Raw genomic sequence first — 25,780 nt, 5'->3', positions numbered from 1 at the left:
TGGGGGGAAAAAGGGATGAAACAGTCCCTTCTTTAACAAGCTGAGTCTCTTCTCTGAGGGTTCTGGAGTATTTACAGCACAAATTTATTAGGACCCGGGGCAACTGTATTTGAGACTTCCTGGTATCAAAGTCCTAAGTTTGAGGAATCACCCTGTTAAACTCCTAGCAGGAGACTTCATCTGGTCTGTTCTTTATTTACATGATACACAGTACCCTCACAGGAAAAAAAATCCCCACAATGCGGTTTTTCATTGGTAGTTTTGGTATCAATATGGATTTCTTAATTTAGGGATAAGTTTACAAGGCCAATTCATCTGTCTCTTTCCACTATGAATCTCAAACACATTTCTCATCTCCAAAGAACAGCAGAGGACTGATCAGTAGTCACAGCAGCTACCGACAAAGCCACAAGTATTTGGAGTAATTTTTTGCCCCCTGTTTGCGTAGATCTACTTTGAAAAAGATTTCAAAGAGTTGATTAGTGTTTGGTCATTGGGCATCTGTAACAGAAGATGACTAAGTGAATCAGTAGTTCCTTTCACTTATAATCGCTCATTGTGGGTATTGGGTAGCAGTTGCACAAAAGTGTATGGCTACTTTTATTGTGCATGAAAATGAGCTTTCAAAGCAAACGGAGGGACAAATGTTGCTGCTCAGAATACCCATTAGCCTCCTGATCAAATCTCTCTTTGATATCCAAAGTGGTGCGTTCTAAGAGCACATGCTATTGACTGCGACACCGTGAAAACTGGCTGGCTCACATGCAGGATTGTAATTTTGGTAAATCTGTTTCCTTTAACATACTTACTTCTTGCAGCAAGGAGGAAAAGGGGTGTGAGGTAGCAAAACAAGGCAGAATGCCAGCATTTTCTTTCAGTCAGTGTTCATACCTATTAAAACATTTTGCCAAATCAAAGAAATGAATTACCACACTGTTTCTGGAGTCTGATGCAACTCTTTTTGCTCGCTCTGAGCCTGCAGTCAGCTGGTATCATTTTGCAGGCTAGGAGAGCTGTGATTTACAGTCTGGGGGCTATGAACTCAACAGTTGGATCACAAGTTTTGGAACCTTCAAAGCACAACATTGGACGTCTGTTCTTTCAGGATGCATTTTGGCAGATGGCGGTAGCGGAGGAAATTTACTCAGCCTTCCATGTCCATTAAATGTTGGCTGGTGGGTAACTAGTGCTCTGTGTTTATATATAGTTGGTAGTATCATCATTGTTCTGTGCTCCTGTAATGAAACAATTTCTTCTCTGCTCCTGCTGTGAATGACACTGAATGAATTGTATTATCTTTGCCAAAGTCACAGCAGGCACTGGGTCAACGGGTAAAACTGTCCAATGTAGGAAGAAATCTCACCCAACAGCTCAATCTCCAGCTGTTGACATGAACTGGAGAAAAAAAAAAGGAAGGTGGGGAAGAGACAAAATTAGGTTGACGGAAAAAGAAAATAATATCAGTGGGAAAATACCCAGAAATGGACTAAAACCAGAGCAAGAAACACACACACAAAACAGTCAGGGTAACTTTTGAATTTCCACATTATTGAGGAGAATGGGCTGCAAATAGCTTAGTTTTTTTGCAGGGGTCTTTGAGGTACTGAATTTCACCTCTTGCACGCCCTCCACTCCAGTGAATTCGAGTACTCCATTTCCTCCTGAGACCTGAAGATGCTGTGCACATCACAGATCAGGCTCTCTGTTCACTTGCTTTAAACAATCAGACCCAACATCCCAACATCATGTAGTTAGCGATAGGATGAGAGGAAATGGGTTTAAGCTGCACCAGGGGAGGTTTAGGTTGGAAATTAGGAAAAATTTCTTTATGGAAAGGGTGGTCAAGAATTGGAACAGGCTGCCCAGAGAGGTGGTGGAGTCACCATCCCTGGAATTGTTCAAAAAACGGGTACACGTGGCACTCTGGGACATGGTTTAGTCTAGTCTACCCTTGATTGGTTTAGTGTGGACTTGGTAGTGTAGGTTAATGGTTGGACTGGATGATCTTAAAGGTCTTTTCCAACCTAAACGATTCTATGATTCTATGATTCTATCTTATGAGCCAAGGCTGTAGCTGTGTGAGCTGGTGGCTCGGAAAGGGCTGGAAAATCCCCATCCAAGTCCATGGAAAGCAGAGAAACAAAGATAAGTTTCAGCAAAGCAGCTGCTAGTTCATCAGCTCTTTTGGTGAAATACTAAGCATGCTCAGTTCTTTGAATATTGCTGCAGAGGTACTTACTGATTATCTATGATATCTGCCTGGAGTCTGTGGGGTCTAAATCTTGGAAAAAAAATCCAAGAATGTCTGTTTGCAAAAAAAGAACAATGACAAAACCCCTCTACTAAAACACTACAGCTTTTTCAGCCCCATAATTTATTACTTTCCACACCCAGCAAGTAAGTGGGTGCTGACCTGCATTGCTTCTGCAAGCCCATAGGAGCTCTTTGGGAGACTGATAAGTGCAGCAGGAATGTGTGCCTGTGATGGCACAGTCCCTAGCATAACTCTGGATTCTGGTCCAAGCGTGAAGGCAACAGGGTGTCGTGGTTTAACCCCAGCTGGTAACTAAGCACCACACAGCCGCTCGCTCACCCCACCCCGACGGTGGGATGGGGGAGAGAATTGGAAGGGTAAGAGTGAGAAAACTTGTGGGTTGAGATAAAGACAGTTTAATAGGGAAAGCAAAAGCCACATGCACACAAAGCAAAACAAGGAATTAATTTGCTGCTTCCCATTGGCAGGCAGGTGTTCAGCCATCTCCAGGAAAGCAGGGCTCCATCACGCATAACGGTTACTTGGGAAGACAAATGCCATCACTCTGAAAGTCATCTCCCTTCCTTCTTCTTCCCCCAGCTTTACATGCTGAGCATGACGTCATATGGTATGAGATATCCCTTGGGTCAGCTGGGGTCAGCTGTCCCGGCTGTGTCCCCTCCCAACTTCTGGTGCACCCCCAGCCTACTCGCTGGTTAGGGGGGTGTGGGAAGCAGAAGAGGCCTTGACTCTGTGTAAGCACTGCTCAGCAGTAAGGAAAACATCCCTGTGTTACCAACACTGTTTCCAGCACAAATCCAAAACATAGCCCCATACTATGAAGAAAATTAACTCTATCCCAGCCAAAACCAGCACATTCTCCACCCCTTATTCCATACCATTTATGTCATGCTCAGGTCCCACACTATCCAGTACATCCTCATTAACCACCATCCCTCTTCCCATCCTTTGACATAATACACAGATATCATTCCCCTAGTCTATGGACCACTCCTGTAAAATGTCTGTAAAATGTCCACAAATGTCCGCTGAGTTCATTTAGTCCATGACCTTGGCCTCCATCTGTTATGGTGGTCACTCAGGACAGGAGAGGTGGTGTGATGCGTGGAGTTACTGGGCACCAAAGCCAGCTTAGGTCAGGTCACTGCTGCACTTGCACTGCTTGTAAGGCTTGTTCTCCATTGGTTCAGGTGGTTCCTGCTATAGTATTTCCTATAACATGCAACTCAAATCATTAAAGGTATGTCCATTACAGTCTCCACCCCTGGTCCCTTTGGGCCAGACCATAGGGTTTAACATTGCAATGAACTCCTCCCTTTGCTCCTGCTCCGGCTTGGACTTATCCACAGACTGCAGTCCCTTAGGGGTGTACCTGCTCCAAGTGGAGCCTTATCCAGGAGCCACACTCTCTCCAGGGGTATCCCTGCTGCGGCATAGACTTATCCACAGCCACAGTCGCTTTGAGGTGTGCCTGTTCCAGCGTGGCCTCCATGGGCCACAATGCCTTCGGAGATAGACCTGCTCTAGCGTGGCCTTACCCACAGCCACAGTCCCTTCAGAAGTAAACCTGCTCCAACATGGCCCTACATGCAGCCATGGGGCTGCAGTCCCTCCAGGGGTGTACCTGCTCTGTCACGGGCTTATTCATGGCCACACACTTTGAGGTGTTCCAGCATGACCTCATGTACAGCCACTGATGCTTCAAGGCATACCTACTGCAGCATGGACTTATCCACAGCCACAGATGCTTCGAGATGTACCTTCTCCAGCATGGAGTTATCCTTGGGCCACAATCCCTTCAGAGGTACACCTGCTGCAGCACGGACATAACCATCGCCACAGACGCTTTGAGATGTACCTGCTCTGGCACGGGCTTATCCACAGCCATAGATGCTTCGGGGTGTTCTGCTCCCACATGGACTCATCCACAGGTCACAGTCCCTTCGACTCGAGTTCACACTGGAGTTCCAGCCTGTCCAGTACAGCAGCACAGAAACAGCAGTGATGCCCTGGCCATCTGCCAGCCCAGGCACATCGCCATTGCCATTATCAAAATGTTCCCAGGCACAGCAGAGTAAGATGATAAGCAGTACAGCAAGCAGCAAAAGCAAAAAGCAGCCACTAACAAGCACTAGACTAATATACAGTAAGGCAAGCAAGCCCCATGGCAAGGACAGGAGCCCGTCAATTGATAGCTAAACAGCAATAACAGCTATAAATTCCATCTAGCACATTCCAGTCAAATCTGTTGTTATCTCAAACCCTTCGAGCCCCACGTTAGGTGCCAAAAAGGGCTGTCGTGGTTTAACCTCAGCTGGCAACTAAGCACCACACAGCCGCTCGCTCACCCCACCCCTGGTGGGATGGGGGAGAGAATCAGAAAGATAAGAGTGAGAAAACTCATGGGTTGAGATAAAGACAGTTTAGTAGGGAAAGCAAAAGCTGCGCACACAAAGCAAAGCAAAACAAGGAATTCATTCGCTACTTCCCATTGGCAGGCGGGTGTTCAGCCATCTCCAGGAAAGCAGGGCTCCATCACGCATAACGGTTACTTGGGAAGACACACGCCATCACTCTGAACATCCCCCTTTCCTTCTTCCCCCAGCTTTACATGCTGAGCATGACATCATATGGTATGAGATATCCCTTTGGTCAGCTGGGGTCAGCTGTCCCGGCTGTGTCCCCTCCCAACTTCTTGTGCACCCCCAGCCTACTCGCTGGTTAGGGGGGGTGGGAAGCAGGAAGAGCCTTGACTCTGTGCAAGTGCTGCTCAGCAGTAAGGAAAACATCCCTGTGTTACCAACACTGTTTCTAGCACAAATCCAAAACATAGTCCCATACTAGCTACTATGAAGAAAATTAGCTCTATCCCAGCCAAAACCAGCCCAAGGGAGTATGCTAGTAGGTCATACCCAGTTGGGATCATATCTGAGTGGGAAGAGTGGTTGCTGTTCAGCCTGGAGGTAACGTAGCCTGCTTGCCTGAGGACAAGGCAATCTTGACTGGAATCACTGGCAATTCTTCCCTCACTTCTGTTGGGTGGGTCATTTTAACTTTTGTATTTTATCTTAATTCCCTATTGATTTTTCCCTGAAAACTGTGGGCTTTCTTGTTAGTGTTTTTTTTAAAAATCCACCTTTCAAGAACTTAATTTTATATCTAATTTGAATCGCTACATTTGAACTGCTACATTTCGAGCAACTGTATCCTCTAATTCATCACTCCAGCGCTGGACCAGTACTAATTCCAAGACAGGGCAACACCCACTGATTCATCAGCATGGTTTCCTGCAGCACAGGATTGTCCTTTAGTTATTTCTCACCTTTGCAGCGGTGTCCCCTGAGCCTGTCTAGTTAAGAAATGAAATAAACTACTCAGCCCCACCACTCCAAAGAACAGTCTTTCCTCTTTCTCCCAACTTGCCATTCCCAGTTCCACAACCACACCACTTGCCTTTAGTGGTCCAGCATGCACCTCACCCTTTTATGAACTAATTCAGCCTTCTAAAATGGCAGAGAACTGACTCATGAAAAAAAGTGAGTAGTTTCCTATCAGGTTAGCAAGCTGGATTATTTCAAAAGAAAACAGGCCAGAGCCAGCACAAAGCCAGCAGTGCGAACAGGAAACTCCAAGAGGCAGGAAGGGAGACTGCCCTCTTTATGCAGTGGAGCATGCTTAATAGGCTCTACACATTGTAAATAAGAGAATGGGTGCTGACCTACACCGTTTCCCGTAAGAGCGTTTCAGGGAACTGGTAAGTGGAGAGGACGAATGGAGTACGGCACCTAGCACACTTGAATGCCGGCTCATGGTGCCCACAAAGTTGGGATCATGTGGCTGAGAGCAGGGAAAGATGGGCAGGATCACCTCTTTCAGCCACCATGACATGACAGGCTGGCTTAACTATTGCAGCATACTACACCTACAAAGACCTTCCGGGCTAAAAAAAAAAAAAAAAAGATTTTGCAAAATACCCCATTTGTCATCTTGGTCTACCAGTAACATTATGCTAGTCCTCTATTCTGAAAAATCAAGCAAACGCAGAGTAGACGTCTGAATGTTGATAAATTAAAATATACTCTGAATACAGAAAATATTTGCTCTAGAATAATTTTCTATCTTCTACGTGGAAGCTAATGAGTTATTAAATAGATCTCATTTGTTTTGTGGCATTGTTTTGCCTTATTGCCTTTGACGTGTGAAAGAGTTTCTTGCACTGATGAATCAATAAGAAACGCAAGACAGAAAAAAAAAAAATCAGTGCATCTATTTTGTTCAGTATCACGATGGCACTGAGCTAAGAATTGTAGACTGGCATTGTAATTCTTTACCTTACGATCTCCCTACCTTTTCTTGATGTTTCCATCATGAAGAAACAGACATTTTCCTTGTGTGAGGACATACACAACATCAATAATAGAGGTCCATTCTATTTTATATTAGAACAATCCACCTCTTTGCTTTTGGGGGTGAAAACCCTAGCACACTATCTGCCCTAGAAATCTAACACATAGGCTGCAAAGCTTGGATTTCCTGCAGTGTTTCAAAAACATTGTATTACTGGATTTAAAAATTATGCTCTTCCCTTGCTAAAGATGAATGTGAGAGCCTTACAAACATACTTTTAGGAGGGAGATGGTGGCCGAGTGGTAATCCTGATGGAACAGACCATGTTGTTCCATGGACACAACCTTTGGGTTTTTATTTAAATGTGCCTCCATTATAGGTCAACGCTGTGATTTGAGATTGTGTATAAACACCCTTGATTAGCTTTGAACCAGCTTGCTCTTTACTCCTAGCAATGTAATCAGCAGCCATGTTGAGTTCTCAGCTGATTGTAAACTCCCCTCCCTCAGCCACCAGATAAATATTTGAAGATGAGGTTGCACTGCTGAGGTAACGGTACCCACGCTAGCTATTTTAAAAGTAGCTTAGGCATATCTTGAGGCATGTCTCTGAAGCGCAGACATCCACTTTGAAATTTTCTTGTTCCCTCCTACGCTTAGCCTCTATCCAAGATTCACGTTTCCTCCCTTGATCACCTTTCAGCAATCTTCTCACCATTCTCTTTGATCACTGGAAACCTCCCCTGTTTCAAGGGGATTTTTCATTTTGGACTGCTGCTGTGTTTTCTGTCTTTCCCATTCTCACCTGCTTGCTCCTCAGTCCTCCTGCTGCCGTTAAAATCACTGTCCTGTCCTTCCACTCAGTTCTTTGAATTCCTCCGACGACTTCCCGTTTCATGCCAGAGCAAGCTTAAATTGCGTGTCCGCTCACTCCTGGCACTGCACAGCCGCTGCCTGCGAGTGCCTGATAGCGTGTTAACGAGGTGCTCACGCACGACAGCCATGCCTGGTTTACATATTTCCAGCGGGAGCTCCGCAAGGGTGGGTGTTTTCCCAGGCGTTAGGCAGGAGGTGGCCTCAGCAGTTTCCCCACAATCAGCAGTGCATTTCAAGGTCTTGCATTCTTCCACTTCCAGATTCTTTCACAGAGGAAAGCATGTTTATTGCTAAGTACAATTTTGCCTTAGTAATGTATGGTTTCCAGCAGAATTCCTGGAATCTGCTGTTTACAAGCAGGGTCAGAGGTTATAGAAATACTTTCAATTTGCATATGAGTGATATACCAGGAGTTTTTTGCCCACGCATAGTGTCTAAACTATATGACAACTGCTTTTTTATTGGTGTTGATAACCTCCCTGGCTCTGAAATCAACTTGTTCAGCTGTGTGGGTCGTGCAAATTATTGCTAGACAGCTCAGTAAAGGAAAGTTAATACTCTCCACTCCTCTTCATCACCCAGACTGTTGTCCCAGCACAGGCAGGAATATTAACAAGAACAAAAACATCAGTAAAGCTCTCGTATTTGAAGCCTTCCAGCAGGAGATCCTCTCTCAGCGTGTCAACCAAATACACGGTGGCAGCATTACTATCCACTGCAAAATGCTCCTGTGTTACTTTTGTCCCTGAGTAAGCGAATGAGACAAAGGATAATGTGACTGGGGTGAGCACCTCGACAATTCACCACTTGGTGTGGCCTCTCAGGCTAATGGCACACGGGCTTTCAGCACGGATGTACTGAGAGGATGTTGTACGTAAATTGACTCCTTCTGGAGGAAGGAGATTTCTCTGGTGGTATTAAAGACTTGAGGGTTTAACGCTGCTTTTGTAGCCCTTCAACTTGTCAGAATAATGGTGTTCTGCAGAGTTTTCCATTTCTTCTCCCACTGAAATCAGTATGTGTCCAGCTGCTGCCTGACCAAGCCAGCACTGGTGATGTGCAATGGGAGACAGGGTCACAGTAATCTCATACCTGGAGTAGGGCAAGATGACTGTGGGATTAACAATATGAGGTACCCACTATAACGTGGACTTTGGATCAGCATTTCATGGCCCATATTTGGTAGACTGAACACTCCGATGGTTTTAGCAGGCTGTCTCTATGACCAGAGATGCTTTCATGGGAATACATGTCATAGACTTATTTCAGAGTGCCCAAACACAGAGTTTTGCGGTGACAGCTGCTTAAAAAGTTGGCCCTATATTTGGGATTGGAAAAGTGTGGAAAAAACCTGCTCTAGAACACCGGTTTTCCAGCGAGATTCCTGCACTCTGGGAGGACTGATCTTGCGGTTACCCAGGGCCTCAGTTCAGCAGCTAGGAGGTGGTGTTCCAGGGATTTCACACAACCCTGTACTTCAGTAGAGCAGCATCATAAACTGTAAACAGCAGAATTCCGGATCTAGGAAGTTCAGCTCCTGTCCTTTAGAGAAGGATAATAAGAGTGCAGTTGCAATGCACTAGCATGTAAGGGGTTAGCATATCATTTAATCAAAGAAAAAATGTCTCCACATTATTCCAACAAGTAAAGTTTAAAGGTCTTAAGTTTGCTTCTAAACAGGGCAGTGATCCCCACCCTAACATAAACATTTACCTAAGTGAGATTTGCATAATCTCTTTGGCCCTCAATATGCTCACCTTAATCAACCACATCATTATTTAGAAAATGTGCCTCCATGTGCCTGGTATCTTTGCCTACTTCTCACTGCTCATTAACCAAAAATCAACAGAAAATGTTCTTTTTTGATGTACCAAAGACTCTGAGTAAACAGCTTTTCTAGAACACAGAGGTTCTCAAACTTTGCCTGGGTGTGACCACGTTTCAATAAAAAGCTCATCCCTTTGTAAAACCAAAAAACCCACCTCCCTTATGCATCATCTACTGTATCTGATTGCACAAAACTTTTGACTGCCTTTTGGCTTAGCAAATGAAAAGAGGAATGAAGGGGCCTCCAAGCAGCCATGAAGCCCTTTCATGGGGGACCACCAGCAGGTATTTAGTGAAGCATGGTTTGAAAACACCTTGTGCTCAGAAACACCAGTATAATGCGAGTACTGACTAGCTGCATCCATGCTCTTTCCCTAGCACTTCTGCTGACTTTATACTAACACAGTAAGAAGCAAATTGCCATCTAGCACCTAGTTTCAGTTTGCTGATTTGTAAAATGGCCATAACAGTATCTCTCCCTTTGCACAATTTTGAAGTCTCAAGCTCTGTGCCACTCCTGTCAATGAAACAGGAGGTTGCTTAGGCAACTGTACTCATTTTTGCATTTCTGACATTTAGACACACTTCTTTGTGTTGATATTCCCGTCTCTCCCTCTATGTCACCGTCACCATCCGATAGACATATTTGAGCAGGGATGTATTTATTGTCACTCAAGGAATATCTGGCCTATTCCTAAAAGGCTGTCAAGGGTACAGCCACATAAGGTGACCAAACCAACCTAACAGCTCATGTATGCCATGATCTTTACTTTCCCCCTTGCGGCACTAATCCTGGATGCATGGCACCTTTGGGTAATTTTGTATTAATAGGTTTAGAGAAATGAGAATGGGCATTGGCACAGACGAACATCAGCCTGACACTGACTCTTGCTGTTACCAGCAGCTTTAGTCTTATCTTCGTGCTACCTCCTGTAGTACATAAGACACTATATCAAACTGGTAGTATTGGATGGCGACGACAAGTGTACGCAGTGCTCAATTCAGTTCTCACTCCAGTGCCCAAATCAGCAATAGACTCCAGGTCACTGACTTTCTTCCTAACTGATTTTTTTCCAAGGATTAAACATCTGTGTACAAATGTGAAAGTTCTTTAATGCTTTTCCAAATTTTGGACAGTCTTGCATAATCATTTCACAATATTTATAGTGGCAGCTTGTGTTCCACCTCAGGCTGCTGATCTTATCTCCTGCTTCCACAGCAATGATGAGGTAAAAGGAAAGATGGAGTGAAAACTATTTTGGCACATATATACATTTTCCCAATGTGCTAAGAAAACCTTTATCTTTCTCCCCTTCCTTGCAGCTAATGTGTCAAAAGAAGGGATATTCAAGAACACAGTAAGAGCCTGTATTGATAGGAGGGGAGAAGAGCATCTCCTGTATCTTGATTTTGGAAAAGTATTTGTTGCACACAATGTTCTAATAAGCAAGCTAGGGAAAGACAGTCTAAACATAGCTGTATATAGGTGGTACAAAAGCAGTAGGAAAACCATACTGAGGAGGTAACCATCAAAGGTTTACTGCTAAAATGGAAGCCTGCACCAAGGCAGCGCTTTGCACTGGTTAAATTCCTATTTAACCTATTTTCATTATGTCCTGGGCAGAATGCATTTTCATTATGACTCAAGAATGTAGTAGAGAGCATGCATATTAGACTTACAACTGACACTAATCTGGGAAGGCCTGTAAAATAACTGAGAACCAACTTGGATTAAGAAAAAAAGATGTAAAAATGTAACAGAAAGCAAAACAGAGCACACTAGTCATTGTAATAATCCATGTTGTATCCACATATTATTACATAATTCTACTCCCCATCTTCAAAAGGGATACAGTAGAACGAGAAAAGGCTCAGAGACAGTTGACACAGATGTCCAAAAATATGGGATGTGTCTGTACGCAGACTTTTTACAGACAGGGGAAGACTCTTCAGTCTAAAAAAGAACTGGCTGAGGAAGGATGTATCAATGACCTATAAAATTCTGAGTGGCATGAAAAAGGTGAATAGCAAATGATTATTTATCCTCTTTCAAAGAAAGACCCAGGCAGCGAAAATGGAATTATGGCTGGGTCAAAATAAACAAAAGGAGATAACACAATGATTAGTTGAGCTGTGGAGCTTTTCCCCACAGAAAGCTTTGCATGCCTCAGAAGCTGACACTGTTCAAAAACTGATTAATCAAAAGAAAGTTAATTCAGAGATATTAAACATAGTAAAGACACCACCATCTACTTCATAACATCATGGAGTCAAACTGCTGGTGGCAGAATACCACCTCATGCTTCTTGTTCTCAGATTTTTCCACAGGTATTTTCTATTGGTTATAGTTCCATAACTACAATCAAAGCTGACAGTTCTTGATTTCTAATCAGCGCACATTACTGCTTAAGCTACTGACCATTGCCAAGAGCAGGATACCCAACCTGAGCGATGTTTGGTTTGACCTAGTACGGCTGCTCACACCTTCTTTTGATCATATGAATACCTTATTTATGTCACTCAGATGAAAAGTCTCTTGGTCCTGAAAGACGTCCACTCTGATCTAACTTATTCTTGTTTTCTCCTCATGCCCGGGATGAGGCATGTTCACCCCATGTGTTTTTAATTAAAAAACTGGTTTGCTCAAACAGTATATATAGATGAAGACCCAAATTGAATTTCTGTAGCTTCTGCGAGTTACGATATGTCAACATATTCAATGCTTCAGTACTCCATTAGATAATTATTCTGATTTTGATCAGTATGTTTAGGTGCTTATCATACTGATTTACTGACCAGTACCTGACCAGACTACTAGGAGGCTAATAACGTTTTTGACTGTAAAGTGATCTAACATCCCCTATGTGGAAGGCCACAAAAGCAGAGAGATACATGCTGAGACTCTCTCCCTGAACTTTTTGTACCACATTTACAGCATAGACAGTCAATCAGACCGCGACTCATGCCTCTTCAAAGACTGCAATCTTTCCAAATTTTGCAGTCCATCAGCAAGGATAAAAACTCTTCTTAACAGACATCAGTTACAGCATTACGAGAAAACATGGTATGGATTGATGTATTTGGAGGCCAGTGATGCTTATTGTTTGTAAGATGATAGTTAAGTTCTTTGTATGCTTTTAAGGTTGCAAAACATATCCAGAAAATCAAGATGTTACACAGTTGTTTAACTGGTAAATTCTGTATGACAAAGTTTATGCTAATGCTGTCAACACACAGGATTTGGAATATGCTCATAGGCACCAAACACGTTCAGTGACTTTGAGAAGACTCAGCATGAAGAAAAAAAATGGAGGTTTATGCAAAAGCTGCAATTTGAAGAGAAAACACTCTTCAAATTAATTTTTTTTTTTTTTTAAAGCTTGTTACCTGCTAGGTAGGTATACTAACTGGAGATTGTTAACTGGCATTACTGCCAGAGTATGCTGATAGCTGATCTACCAAAACAGAAGTTAAGAATTTTAGACCATGAAAACAGAAAGTATTTAAGGCACAAATTGAAACACGATGCACTACTGAACTATTTCAGACAATGTCACATTGACATATTAAGTTAAAGAAATAATTTAGTAAGCTCTATGACCCTAATTAATTAAACCTATGCATACTATTAATCCCTCTAATCAATCCAATTAAAGGCTAAAGCAGTCTCACGTGTTTGTACACAAAGTGCCCAGCTGAAGTGAGTTTTAACAATGCAGCTAAGCGGAATGCTGGGGTCAGTCAGAACTCAGTGATCATTACGTAGCTGGTAAGCAGAAGAAGTCTGTAAACTCACCTGCTTGGTGTTTTTGAGGTAAATGTTACATTACCCAAGATAAATAGTGTTCACGCACTGTTACCTGTGTTTCTCCTGGAGGGTTTAGTCCTTCACAGATGAGGCTCTTGTTAGCAAATCCTTCCTTTGCAAAATGTCCACTCCTAAAAGACAAGCTCATGTTTTTTTGCACAACACATAACAGGAAAAATATTCATCCTTCATCTTTGTTTCTTCCTCATTAGGAAATACTCAGGAAAACTTTGGGGGAAAAAATAAGATTTAACATCATTGTATTTATTAGGTTCCGAAACAATACACATTCACATCCTTTTGAATACAGTACATTTGGCACAGTAATAATGTTTACGATGAAATAACACTAATGAATGGCAAGAGATTCAAATTACATCCATAAGAAAAAAAATTCTGTACAAATAAATCCTCACAATAAAAAAAACCTACCCCCCCAACTGAATACATTTTATAGTTAGCCAGAACTATTCTGCACATAATTTAAAAAGAGGTAATTTGTAAGCCTTTTTTGGAGAGAATTATTTTTCACCCTATGGAGAAAAATGTGTTTCCATTTTTTTATAAAGTCTATTTGGGAGGAAAAACAAGAAACAATGGATTCTTTATAATTATTATTATTATTAATAATCTTTTTGGCATTTTGCACTCATTTTACAAAGAAGGAACAGGAAAGATTTTACAGAACAGGCAGAAATGTAACAGAATGTCCATTTTTAAGAATTATCTTTAAAAAATGTTCAAGGTAACAGACAAACCTTCTGATGTAAACCCAATGCAGAGGATCTAACTATTTATATTGAAGAAATATCTGCCCATGCAAAAGTTTTTATCTCCTTGACTTTTCTCTTAGCATCCTACCAATCATTGCAGGTGCCGAGGCCTCCTGAAATACAAACGTTTGCTAATTATCATCATGTTAGAAACAGGAATACAGACTACATAGCTTGCTTACAAAAGCTTTATGGGGTGCTTTTATTCCTTCAAAATAAACGCTCAGAGTTGTGTGTAAAGGCCTCTTGTTGTACAAACAGTAGTGCACTATCCAATGATAACTCGTCTTCCTAGCCAGTCTACTCACCTATGGAAAAGAACGCTTTAGCATTGTGATCAGTTCTTGCCTGGATGTCAAAAGCTAACCGTGATGAGAAATAAAGAGGCAGTGGCGAGACACAAACTGATGGGCAGTTCTACAATATATTTCTAAAAGAGAAAGAAATTTCAACACTGAGATGATGCAATCATTAAGATGTTTCTGTGCTGGTACTCAGTTCCAGAAGCTAGTCTTTTCCCAGTACAAAAGATTACTGAAGATAAATTAAATTAAACTAGAGGCTTGATCCATTATTACACCTGTAGGCCAGACAACACATTAATTGATATATCATAATATTTAATATTTTGAAATAATCAATAAGAATATATATAATAATTACACCTGAGTTTTAAAAACAAAACAAAATGGAACTGAATGTTGTCATCAGTAACAGGCTATGAGCAGCCAGACGCAAAACTGACACAAACTAACTCATCTGCTTCAGACCGAGATTATCTCTTAAAGCCAATGATTCACACTTTGTCCACCATGATTTGTAACATTCCTTTCTCTTTCCGAGCTCTATCATGTCATAATAGAGTTGAAGAGAACTATACAAGAGATTTAGTATAGCTTAATATATGTCTACATCTTTTATAACAAAAACCTCATCTCTCTGACAGTAACTTGAACCAATACACATACAAGAGTATTGCACATGGACATTATTATAATTATTCTTTCATAGACTAACATTTTAATAGTATGCCTGAACATGCAGCAGTTGATACCTCTATATTCAATGAATTCCACAGGCCTTGCAGCAAACACTATATACAAAATCTCACCTGTACAAAAGGCAAAAAAGCTTCTTTAGTGCCACTTTGCCAATCACAAGTATATATATTTTTGTGCAGCTGGAAATCCATGTGCAACAATTAAAATGGATTCCAATGACCGCTCACTCAGTCCAGTAAAATATATAATAAAATGACCTCAGCGATACATGTACACAAAAAAAAAAAAAAAAAAGACCAAAACCAACAAACCACAGGGTACTTCTGGAAATATAAGTACATAACACTGTTAGCGTATCTACAGGAGGTAACTTCACATTAGTAATATTGTCCACATGAGTTACCATTTCAATTCATACACAAAAAAATTCAATTTACAACTTTCAATAATGTCAGTTTGTGAATGTTTGATCTTCAGTTTTTTAACACACTTCCACATAATGCATGTGTAGCCTTATTTTGTATCTTCTAAAAGCAGATTTCTCTTTAGATTTTAAACATAAAAAAACAACAAACACAGTAGTATTATGGTTTTGTAAAAGTGTGCAAAAGTAACACACTGCTGAGAAAATAAATATAAATAAGAAATTATTTATCAACTTAGCTACAATGGAAAAGGCAAATTTATAATGTTTATAATTAATTTTTTTATGTAAAATTAACTGTAAACATTTGCAAGCTTGCCATCATATTAATGGTTCATTTAAAGGAATATTAAATTTGGTAACATGGATAGTACACCCAACTGCCTGAAAAACTGTAAAATGCCTATATATACCTGTATTAAAGTACTATAGGCTTTTTATTCTTTAGCCCTTTAATAACTATCCATATAGTATCTATTTCCTGCTTTAAATAAAATTTCAGTTATCTTTGTGACTCTTCTTATTCCTAAGAGTTTTCCATAAATTGTACGAGGAACTTCATCAAAAGCCTTAACTGATGTGCTTCTTTTTCTGGACAGCTGTATTTTTAAGTTTGTACCTCACCACAATAAATTCACAACTGAAGATTGCACCTCCATGAAGGCAGACTTCTTTGCTTACCAAAGGGCAACACAAAACTTATTTGTTCCACATCTGAGTGCAGATCTCACCCTAGCCACCAGTGCAGAAGAAACAGTTCTCACCTTCTTAGCTTAAACACATACGATGAGTACAGAACATGATCTGCTAAATTGCTTTTAATAGCATGGCTTCGTTTTCCATGGAAAAGATGCAATTTTGTCCTCTGGGGAGATCTTAGGAATAAAAGAAAAGTTGCAAAAATACGGCAGTGTGTTACATCTACAATTTCTGATACAAAATTATTTTGCATTGCTTTGTGAGACAGAAATTAAGAGTGCTTTCAGGTCAGAAGATTAAAGGAAAAAAACAATAAATATATACTTTAATTGGGGATATGGGCTCAGGGTAAGAAAAGTAGTTCTTGATCTACTGAGTCTCAGTAATTTGATGATCTCTTCAGAATCACTTCTCGCAGCATCATTCATCTGTCAGCCTAATGTTGTCTATGGCAGTAGCTCTTCTCCAAAATAAGAGAACCCTTTAAATTCTTCTTGATTGATTTGTTTTATAATTGTCTCATCCACTAGCGTTAATACTGGTTCTTCTCGTGTAAAGTCTTGATCAAAGTTATTTACATCCCTTTTGGTTTTCTGAGAAGAAAAATACAAATAAGGTGAATGGTAAAACAGCACAGTAAAATAAAAGGTGCTCTCCCTCCTCTCCACCCCCCCCCCACCCCGAAAGGCTGAATTTTCTGGAATGATTGAAATAAAAGAGGAGCTACTTCACACAAAGAATAACAGATGTATGAGAGAAGCTACAGGAGCAAGTACTATAAATGAGTTCAGGAGAGGCCACAGAAGCAGTACTATAAATGAGTTCCCAGAGACGCACGGGTCTCTGACAGGCGAAGGAATAGCAGTATGATGATAAAGCAGAAAGCTGAGATTAGGACTAGTTTAAAAAAGGCTTTGGCATAGTAGGTGGTACAGCTGTTTCCTCTTAGATTTGAGCATAATGATATCTCATTTCAGAGGCACAGAGTGAGCTGATTTAATTGATTTCCCCACAATATAGCCTACTGTTTTAACTCTAAAGTTAACTGTTTCTTTATATCTGGCTACACTCAGCTTTACAATCAGATGTAGACCTTGCAACAGCTCTCAGTCCAAAATCCTTGAGCTCCGCATTGGCAACTCAGGTTTCCTAATGCAGCTGAATGTCATTCAGAGCGCCACGGCAAAGTGTGAAATTCTGGCTCCAGAGAAATCCACCTCAGAACTCTTCTTTATTTCAATGGCGTCAGGCTTTCCCCATTGAAGTCTAAAGCACCTCACTCCTTCAGCAAAGCTGGGCCAACAAAGTGCGAGTGTACATCTTGTGTTTGGGATAAGGCGTATTAACTGGAGACAGCCTTGGGAAGGCCGAGTCGTTGCCTTCAGGGCACTCATGACAGTGACTATCTGTGTCCACTTACATGTAAAAAAACCTAAGGCTACAGGGGAAAACATTCCCCATTGTCATTCCCTTGAGACCTGCACTGTTCATGCCTTCCACGTTAGCAGCGTATTTCAGGCATGTACACATTCAGGGAATTGGAACAAGGATCTTTTCTCTTTGTTTCATGAAGTCTAATAGTTACCTGAATAATAATAATACTTAACGGAGGCACGCTGACACATTGAAAACTAGCTTTGTGTCCATCCTGCACATGTCTGAGATTAAGATGATACCAGAAGTAGCATAGCTATTTGACTTGCAAAGTAAAATGATAAAATCATAAAGTGATACATCATGTGTATCATAATACATCATAATGTATTCCAAATGGGATATATGCCTCCTTTCAATGTAGGTAAATTTTCCTATAAAATACATATATAAATGTATTTTCTTAATCAGCTCTACTGAGGCTCTAAAACAGTTTTCTTTCTCACAGTTGTAAAATGGTCATAGCAACCTTCACCTACATTGTTTGTAAGAACTTTATAGATATAGGGAAAAAAAGGTCTATATAAATGCAAGAGACTGTCACTTGTATACCAAGTACTTTCTAAGTGCAGGCAACCAAAAATCCACATCCTCTATCTACAAAACTTCATTAAAAGGAAAGAAATATGGACTTAACAAACATATATGTATGTTTATATTGTTTACATTTTAATATTTAATTCATACATAAAGACTGGTCATAAAGTGTATGTGACCCATATACTCTGAACTGCATAAAATGTGAGGGACATGGCTTTGGGCCTTATATTTTTTCCCAGTCATTTGGGCAAATACTGCAAAATAGGAATGAAATTCCATATGAATTTTTAAATGCATTACATTGCAACTATGTCTACATTCTTCTTGTTCCCCATGTTCTACCGTGTTTTCACACACTCATACAAGAAATTTGCTACAGGAATAGTCACTAAAGCAGAAGGAGGTAAGTGAATATTTGTAGAAAGTAGAATTCAAATTCAGAACTGTAGTTATGTGCAAGAGAAACACGACTACACTCACACTTTAACCACTTGTTATCCAGGGCAAATAAGCTCTGGACTAGCTGAGAACAAATACAATATATTTTATTTTCAGGTTTTGATACTGAGCGTATTTGTGAAAAGTGTTATTTCTTTACTGAAGCTAAAAGAATAAGATGAAAAATTCCTCAAAGCCTATCAGGGGCAATTAATTCCCAATAGATACTTTTCCCAGAAAACCATCACTGAGATTTGTGAAGGTGTTAGGTGAAAAAGAGTGCAGATGAGTACATCTGAAAAACCGCCCCAACACCAGTATACCTAAATACTATTGATTAAAAATAATTGTACTTCCAGTAGATCTTCAAATCCCAAACACTTCTGAAACAACAACCAAAGGTATTTGCTCAGATTTAAAAGCCTAGCATGTCTTATAATATGCCTTCAAGACCAAAGAAGGAAATAGAAGTTTTTACTTCCTCAGATTTATAAACAATTCCATGTCTTTTTGGCACCACAGATGTAAATCACCCAATTTATTAACAGAACTATGGAGCAATCTAAGATTGCAAGGAGATGCTAGCAAGCCTCTAACTAACCAACTGATGAAGTGAGACTAAATAAATCACAGGGAACAAAAGTGAGTGGATTAAGCCATACAAGACAAAAGGTAGAGTTCATAACAAGTGCTTCTTTTCAACGGAAAGATTTATTTGAGAAACCTTCTTAGCAACTTAGGTGCTTTCTTTCTGAAGCGATGACTATTTTGCAAGGCCCCATCTGCTAAGACGAAACAGGTCTGGCCACATTTCTGCTACTATTGCTATTTTAATGTACTTGCACTGTGAACACTCTATAGGCCAACAGCATGAACCAATATATAGTTGCAGCATGAGGGCTCAGGATGAAGGTATGAAGGGCTGTGGCTGTCTCCTAGCAGAGAAGCTGAGAAAAGAAAGAAGATCTGCAAGGTAAGGAGAGTATATGAAGGAAACAGAGTGCAACTATTATCCAACTTTGAACATTAAAAAAATCATGAAGAAAAAAAAGGAAAAAATCTTTAGATTGGCTGGCAAATGCATCATTAAAAATGGAGTAACTAAAGGGGTAGGATTCTGTTGATTTAGCCTGCAGCTCCTGAGACTTTGGGATACATTATTTTTAACTTTTCAAACTTTTTTCCAGGTAAGACTCCTCAAATTCAGATGACTGAAGAAACTAGGGTTATTAGGAAAAAGAAGAACCCCCAAACCACAGCTGTCCACCCAAACACATAGAAATTTGACTAGGTTTCAGATGCTACTTTTTTCTTCTCTAGACCACCCAGACACCTTGTGTTCAGCATGTGTCAGTGCTAGATGAGAGCAGGGGCACCGCAGCTACTCAAGAGCTTCCAACAATAGGGGCCAAATTCCACACTGCATTGAAACTGCTCTACTGCAGGCAGCATGTGGGCAGTCCGTCTTGGTCTGACAAAGAGCAGCAGCAGCGCCACGGCACTTTTAATGACTAAAAATGACACAACTCCAATTCTAAACCTCATCTGAAAGATGGCTTCTCGAACAGCACGGTATCTCCGATAGTGAGAAGGAATAGTGACTCACTACCTCTTGTGCAGGAAACGTGCCAGCTAGTTGATCTTTCAGTTTTTCCAGCAGTGTGAATGCTTCGTAGGTCTCCTGTCTGAGCACTGACCTAGTGTGACCTGCTTATCCCGGGAGACATGGTGGACCTGCTTCATGTGGGTCACAGGATCTGATTAGACGTAACACGTATGTGACAGAAATAGAAGTCCTTGAATTAATAAATACTAACATGACCTACTACCCATCAAGAATGACAGTTTTTAAGTCAAAGTCATGTTTTATTCTATTCAAAGATTACTACTTCTGTTTGAAGAGCTAAAGATACTGGAAATTTTAGAAGACTATCTCTTCATAAAACACCATTTAATCAGCTTTCCTAGTTGGCCTGTACAACTTCGAACAAAGGAATATGGTTTTATGAGTCAAAATGCTTTTTTTCTTAAATCTCTTCACATAATTACTAAAATATTAGAAGGACCTTCATATGCTATTAATAACCACACATTAAACACTGGTTTTCTTAACTGCTTTTATTTTCACTACCATTTCAATGAAAAATTAATTTTCTACCTGCAGTCACAGACTCAAGCTTAAAAACCCCTCCAAAACATGCTTAATAAGCTTTCCAGTGTCAAGGATTACCAACCTTGTCTGTTAATGATTACTAAATGACACTATATGAATAGCAACAGTGAAGAAAGAAATCTAAGTTGATGTTCTTATCACTGAAAATATATTAAGAAAGAACTTGCCATTCCTTCCCATTAATCACATGAACCAAATGTGAATGACAGGAGTCTCTGGTATTGAAAAGCCACAGAAATCCTTGCAAGAAGGCACCTGACAGGGGGTGTTCCAAACCAGAGAACTCAGCAAAGCTTGGGCACCTCATCAGCTGTGTCATGAGGCCAAGAGACTTGGTGGACTCTCTTCTGCCTAACAAGGGTTACATTAATTCTCCAGCTTGGAGGCATTAAGAGGCATCTATCTCTACTCCATTATTTATTTTCATTTAATTTGCAGAAAATCACAGAAACTCTTTCCAGTCCTTTGCAAGCTGAATGGCTCCAATAAATTGGACTGGAATTGTCCAGCGGGTTCAAAGGCTACTCAGAGTTGGTGAAAGAAAGATGGAGGTGGTGGCTAGAAAACATCACTGCCACAAAAGCCTAGATTTTGTATTTTAGTCTGATTTTCCTACAAATTCACAATATGCTGTTTAAATATAACTGTAGGAATCCTCTTTAAATCAATTCATCGATTTCTGCTTAGTTTAGTAGAATGAGGAGCTAATCCAGAGCAGCCAGCCAATACAAGTAAGTGAGGTCAGAAATGATCGTTATAACAATAAACCAATACGTTGGAAGAAAAAATTATTGTGCTATGACATTTTTCAGTAAGAGGACCTTTTGAAACAAAATATATACAAAGCTCATTCATGATTTTCATGGAAATGCAGATGCAGATTGGCCTTTCTGTATCACTGAAGGAAACATCTTTAACTTTACTCCACTGCAATTTTCTGTCAATAGCAGTGCTTGATGCCTCTTCATATATTTTCAATCCCACAGAGAAATCCTGGAGTTTGCCACTTGTTTGGGGAGCTTCACCAGAGAAACCTTCCAGTGCAGCGCCCGGCTGTATGAGCAGCACATCAAACATGCGACAGGCACGTTAAATCTGGGCAGGAGGCTGCTGCAGCTTTCGGTGTGCAGCAAGAGTCACACCTTCTCATATGTATTACATGGTATCATTTAATTTTATCCAGAATTTTGCTTCAGTAAGAAATAAATAATTCCCATGTTTGACACAGTATCATCAAGAAGAAATTCTTAGATCAGGATGATCAGAGTTTGAATATTTTGTATTTACCTTTTCATTGATAAGATTTTTAGATTATTTTGTTCAAGACAAATGGAAACTCAAGACATCAAACAAACTGGTTTGAAGCACAAGGTTATGTGGCTAACCTCACATATCGCTGTCCTCTCATTCACCTCTCTTTATTATGATCACAAAAACCGCAGCACAGGCAGAGATCACTTTGCACCAATGATTGGATCTCTTTTCATAAAGGTGTAGTAGTTTCTAAAAAGTTGAGACCAACTGTAATAAGCGCTCACTTTCACACATAACTCATTCTATATATACAGAAATTTAGTATAAATACTGTGAAAGAAACATGCTGAGAAGCAGAACACTTCAGGCCTGTCTTTCTTTTTATCCTGGTGATGCCTCTTTACAGTATTTGCAGGCCCTGAGAATCTGTATCAGTATTAGAAGCATTTCCTACAATGTCTTATTTCAGAAGATACGAAATACATGTTATCAGAATAACTTTATAAGTTATTAAATTTTTTCAGCATGTTAATTGCTCTATTCACGTATGGAAGAGTTACAACAGATCAGACATGAGCTGCAGTATATTCAGCTGAAGGTTATGATGATAAAAAGGGTTTTCAATCCAAGTAGTTTTTACAAGTATACCAACATTCATTACTTCCAAGTGGAGGGTGAGATTTTGTGCTCCTAGATTATGCTTTCATTAGATGAAACCAAATTAAGACAAAGTTGTGGGAAAAAAACCCCTCAATACAGATTTAATAGATAGTGAAACAGTATTTGAAAATCATGCCACTGAAAACCATGCCGACCTATGCAGTCCACAATTTAATCTGTTATGGAAGTGCACAGATACTTAATAAACACCAAGCTAATGGACAGAACTATGAACTTTAAAAGGGATCATTTGCGATCCAGTAAACTGAAACCACCTTTATACTGAAACAGTATGTATCTTCTCTGGGAACCTGAAACGGGTCAAGTAGGAAGGAGGAATAACCTAAACAATTAGGGGGTACAAACGTATGACTACATGGCCAGGATGCCAGCCTTAATATTTCACTTTTGCACAGCCTTTCTCCTATGCTACACCCCAAAACCATCACAACAAAACAAACAGCAAGGCAAACAAAATCAAAGCTCTGCAGGTTCACTGACAACCACCCTGTGTTCGCAGTCTGGGCAATGAACCTCACCCAGAAGAAGCTGCTGTAAAACCTTTGTCCCCTATGGCCATACTTGGGTACAGTTTTAGCATGAACGATTACACAGAACTAAACTACATATACCAAACCTGCTTTGTTCATAGCCTGACTGCTAAAGCACAACAGTTACCTCTGTGTAAAACATCGATGCAGACAGATTTGACAGGAGCTGCAGGGGAGGTCAGCACTACAACTTCTCACCTGTGGGTAGTCCTTTAGCCTCAAGATCCATCTTGTCCACCTCGTAAGGGCTTGCTTCCATTAGGACTTAATCATGACATAACCACTGCACATAAGCTATGCTATGGTAGAATACACACATTTTTTAGAGTGAAATTGCAGGGGAAGAGTGCCAACTTCTGAATTTCTACACTACATTTTTCCCTTATGGTAGGTTTCTTTGAGGGTTTGACTACACAGGAAACAATTTTATATTTCTTCTTGGGGTGGAGAGGAAATACGAGAAGAGAAAATAATGGAACAACCATATGAAAATACCCTTCATCTGCACCATGCAATTCCTACTGCAAATTTTATGATCCTCTCTGCAGTGCAGATTTTATATGTGCACTGCTCTAATTCACATTATATCGGCAAGCCTCCATTGATATCCTCTAGTGCTCTAAGGTCATGATCACCAACGTCACCTGCCCTCTTACATCCTGGCACACATCCAAGATCAGTCCATTTTCGGTTGTGTCCTCCTGAAATGGCATTTTAACCATTGTTGTTACAGCAGAGTTATAGCAGTCAGGGCTGGCGCATCTGTGACATGCTAAACCACCTGCTGGTGAGTCCTCAAATACATGTGTAGAAGCGTTTTTGTCCTCCTGATAACTAGCACTTTAGCACAAAGGACTGGCTATACCCAGAAAATGGAGCTGACTTGCAAAGAAGAAAAAAAGTGATGCAGGAGAGTTGCTAAGTCTAGGGCACACATCCCTAGAATTCCAGTGGCTTCCAGGAGACATCCCATAAACCACTGAAAAATTGCCCAAATACAGATAGCCTAGCAGTGCACTGAGATATTTGACCAGATTTATTCTGTAAAAGATGAACAGATTTACTTTGCTTTCCAGTCTTTTAGCAATCACAAAGACAAGGAATAAATTAAGGAGAATCTGGTGCTAGTGAATAGGTGAACTATGTAATGGAATATTTCAAGACTCGTATCTCTGCCATGTATCCTGAATAAATACTGACTGACTTTCCAACGTTTTATTCTGCCTACAGTCACCTATCCCACTTAATTACAGAAAATTAACACATTATGAAAACCTCTCGGAATATGTTATGAAATTGTAAATATATAGCAGTATCTTCTGATTCTGAGCCCCTCCTCTATCAAGGAGGCACAGACGTGTGCATTGTGACACTGGACGCAAAAAACCACCACAGCATGAAAGGTAATAGCAAGCACGTACAGTGAGAGCATCATTCCAAGACTCAGCTACACACTAGAATGGTTTGTGCTATAGGCCATAAAGCAGGAATGCTACAGAGTTTTTGGCAAGACTGCCTTCTTCAAAACATCTCGGCAACTCATGATCTTTGATGATGATCTCTAGCTCACTAAGAATAAAGCGTTTAGTTGACATGGATGATGCATATGACAGGCTTTTATACAGAGAAATGGTATAGCAGGTCTCACCCTATACAAATGGAGAAAGCTAAACAATGATGGTTTAATTCTAAGACTACTGAATTGTTAGACATCATATTTTGAAGTCTAATGATTATTTTTAAGCCTTTGCAAAGACAGATTAAAATAAAGACATATGCGACTTTTTAGAAAGCAGCTGAAGCGGCTGTCTTTTTTTTTTGAAACTAGTGCACATACTCATACACATTGTAGACTGGGGAAAAAAAAAGGCATTGCACAATTACACATGAATGCCTACTACTTCTGCATCTCAATGTATCTCCTTTCCACCTTTCCTCCAGACACTGGAACTGCTTTTTTGGAACATGGTTTTATTAAAAGAGTGCAGTAAGACACAGCAGAGTTGTAGCGACATGCGTTTAATTCTTGGTTCTGCTACTGATCTGCTTTGAGCTTGAGTAATTTTCTCCTCATTATGCATCTAATTTTCTTCCTCCTGTACATGGATTGTGATCTCTCTGTCTATCATTATCTATGATCTCTTGATAGTCTCTCCCTTACTCCATTTTTTGCACAGCAGGAACCTCGTCTTGCTGGGAACTCGAGCTGTTATTGTGGGCCTGAGGGCACAAATTCAATTTCTCTTTCTTCTTGTTCATGTCAAATATAAACACAGTCCTTCAGAGAGTAATGGGCAGTCATGACCTTCAACTCCTTCTTTTCCATACTGCATAATTAAGCAAGGGAATCATTCTTGTGTAGGTCCTTTGCAAACATGAATATGGCGTGCAAATCAAGGAACAAGATCTGCGGTTAAGGTTTTTGATCAATATCTAGACTGAGTGTTGTCTTGCATAATTTAAGCATATGACTCCTGCAGCATGCTGTTGAGAGGACCTGTACAAGGTCTGTGCCTCCACAGTAACAAAATCCCTTGTAACAACACAGCAGCATAACGAGAGGAAAGCAGCAGTTAGTGAAGCGCTAGGATTCCTTACCATTTCAAGATGCCTTCCCTGTCCTGCTACTGAAGGTAAGTGCCCACATATCAGCTGCTTCAGGTCACCATCTGCATATTCGTGCAAATGCCAAAGGAATTAA

At 40.4% G+C, this 25,780-nt stretch overlaps 1 protein-coding gene across 1 annotated transcript in view; it reads right to left on the bottom strand.

Moving 5' to 3' along the window:
• Positions 1-16,475: 16,475 nt before the first annotated feature.
• The window catches only part of PRKCE (protein kinase C epsilon), a 301,550-nt gene continuing 292,245 nt past the window's right edge, over positions 16,476-25,780 (bottom strand). Inside the window, exon 15 of the mRNA XM_075708611.1 lies at positions 16,476-16,622. Coding sequence (XP_075564726.1) covers positions 16,476-16,622 — 147 coding nt within the window. The remainder of the gene's footprint in view (positions 16,623-25,780) is intronic.

The sequence above is a fragment of the Pelecanus crispus genome, chromosome 3 (genome assembly GCF_030463565.1).
Source record: "Pelecanus crispus isolate bPelCri1 chromosome 3, bPelCri1.pri, whole genome shotgun sequence".
In the NCBI taxonomy this organism is placed as follows: domain Eukaryota; kingdom Metazoa; phylum Chordata; class Aves; order Pelecaniformes; family Pelecanidae; genus Pelecanus; species Pelecanus crispus.
The sequence above is the reverse complement of the archived record's forward strand: the minus strand, read 5'-3'. Positions and strand labels throughout refer to the sequence as shown.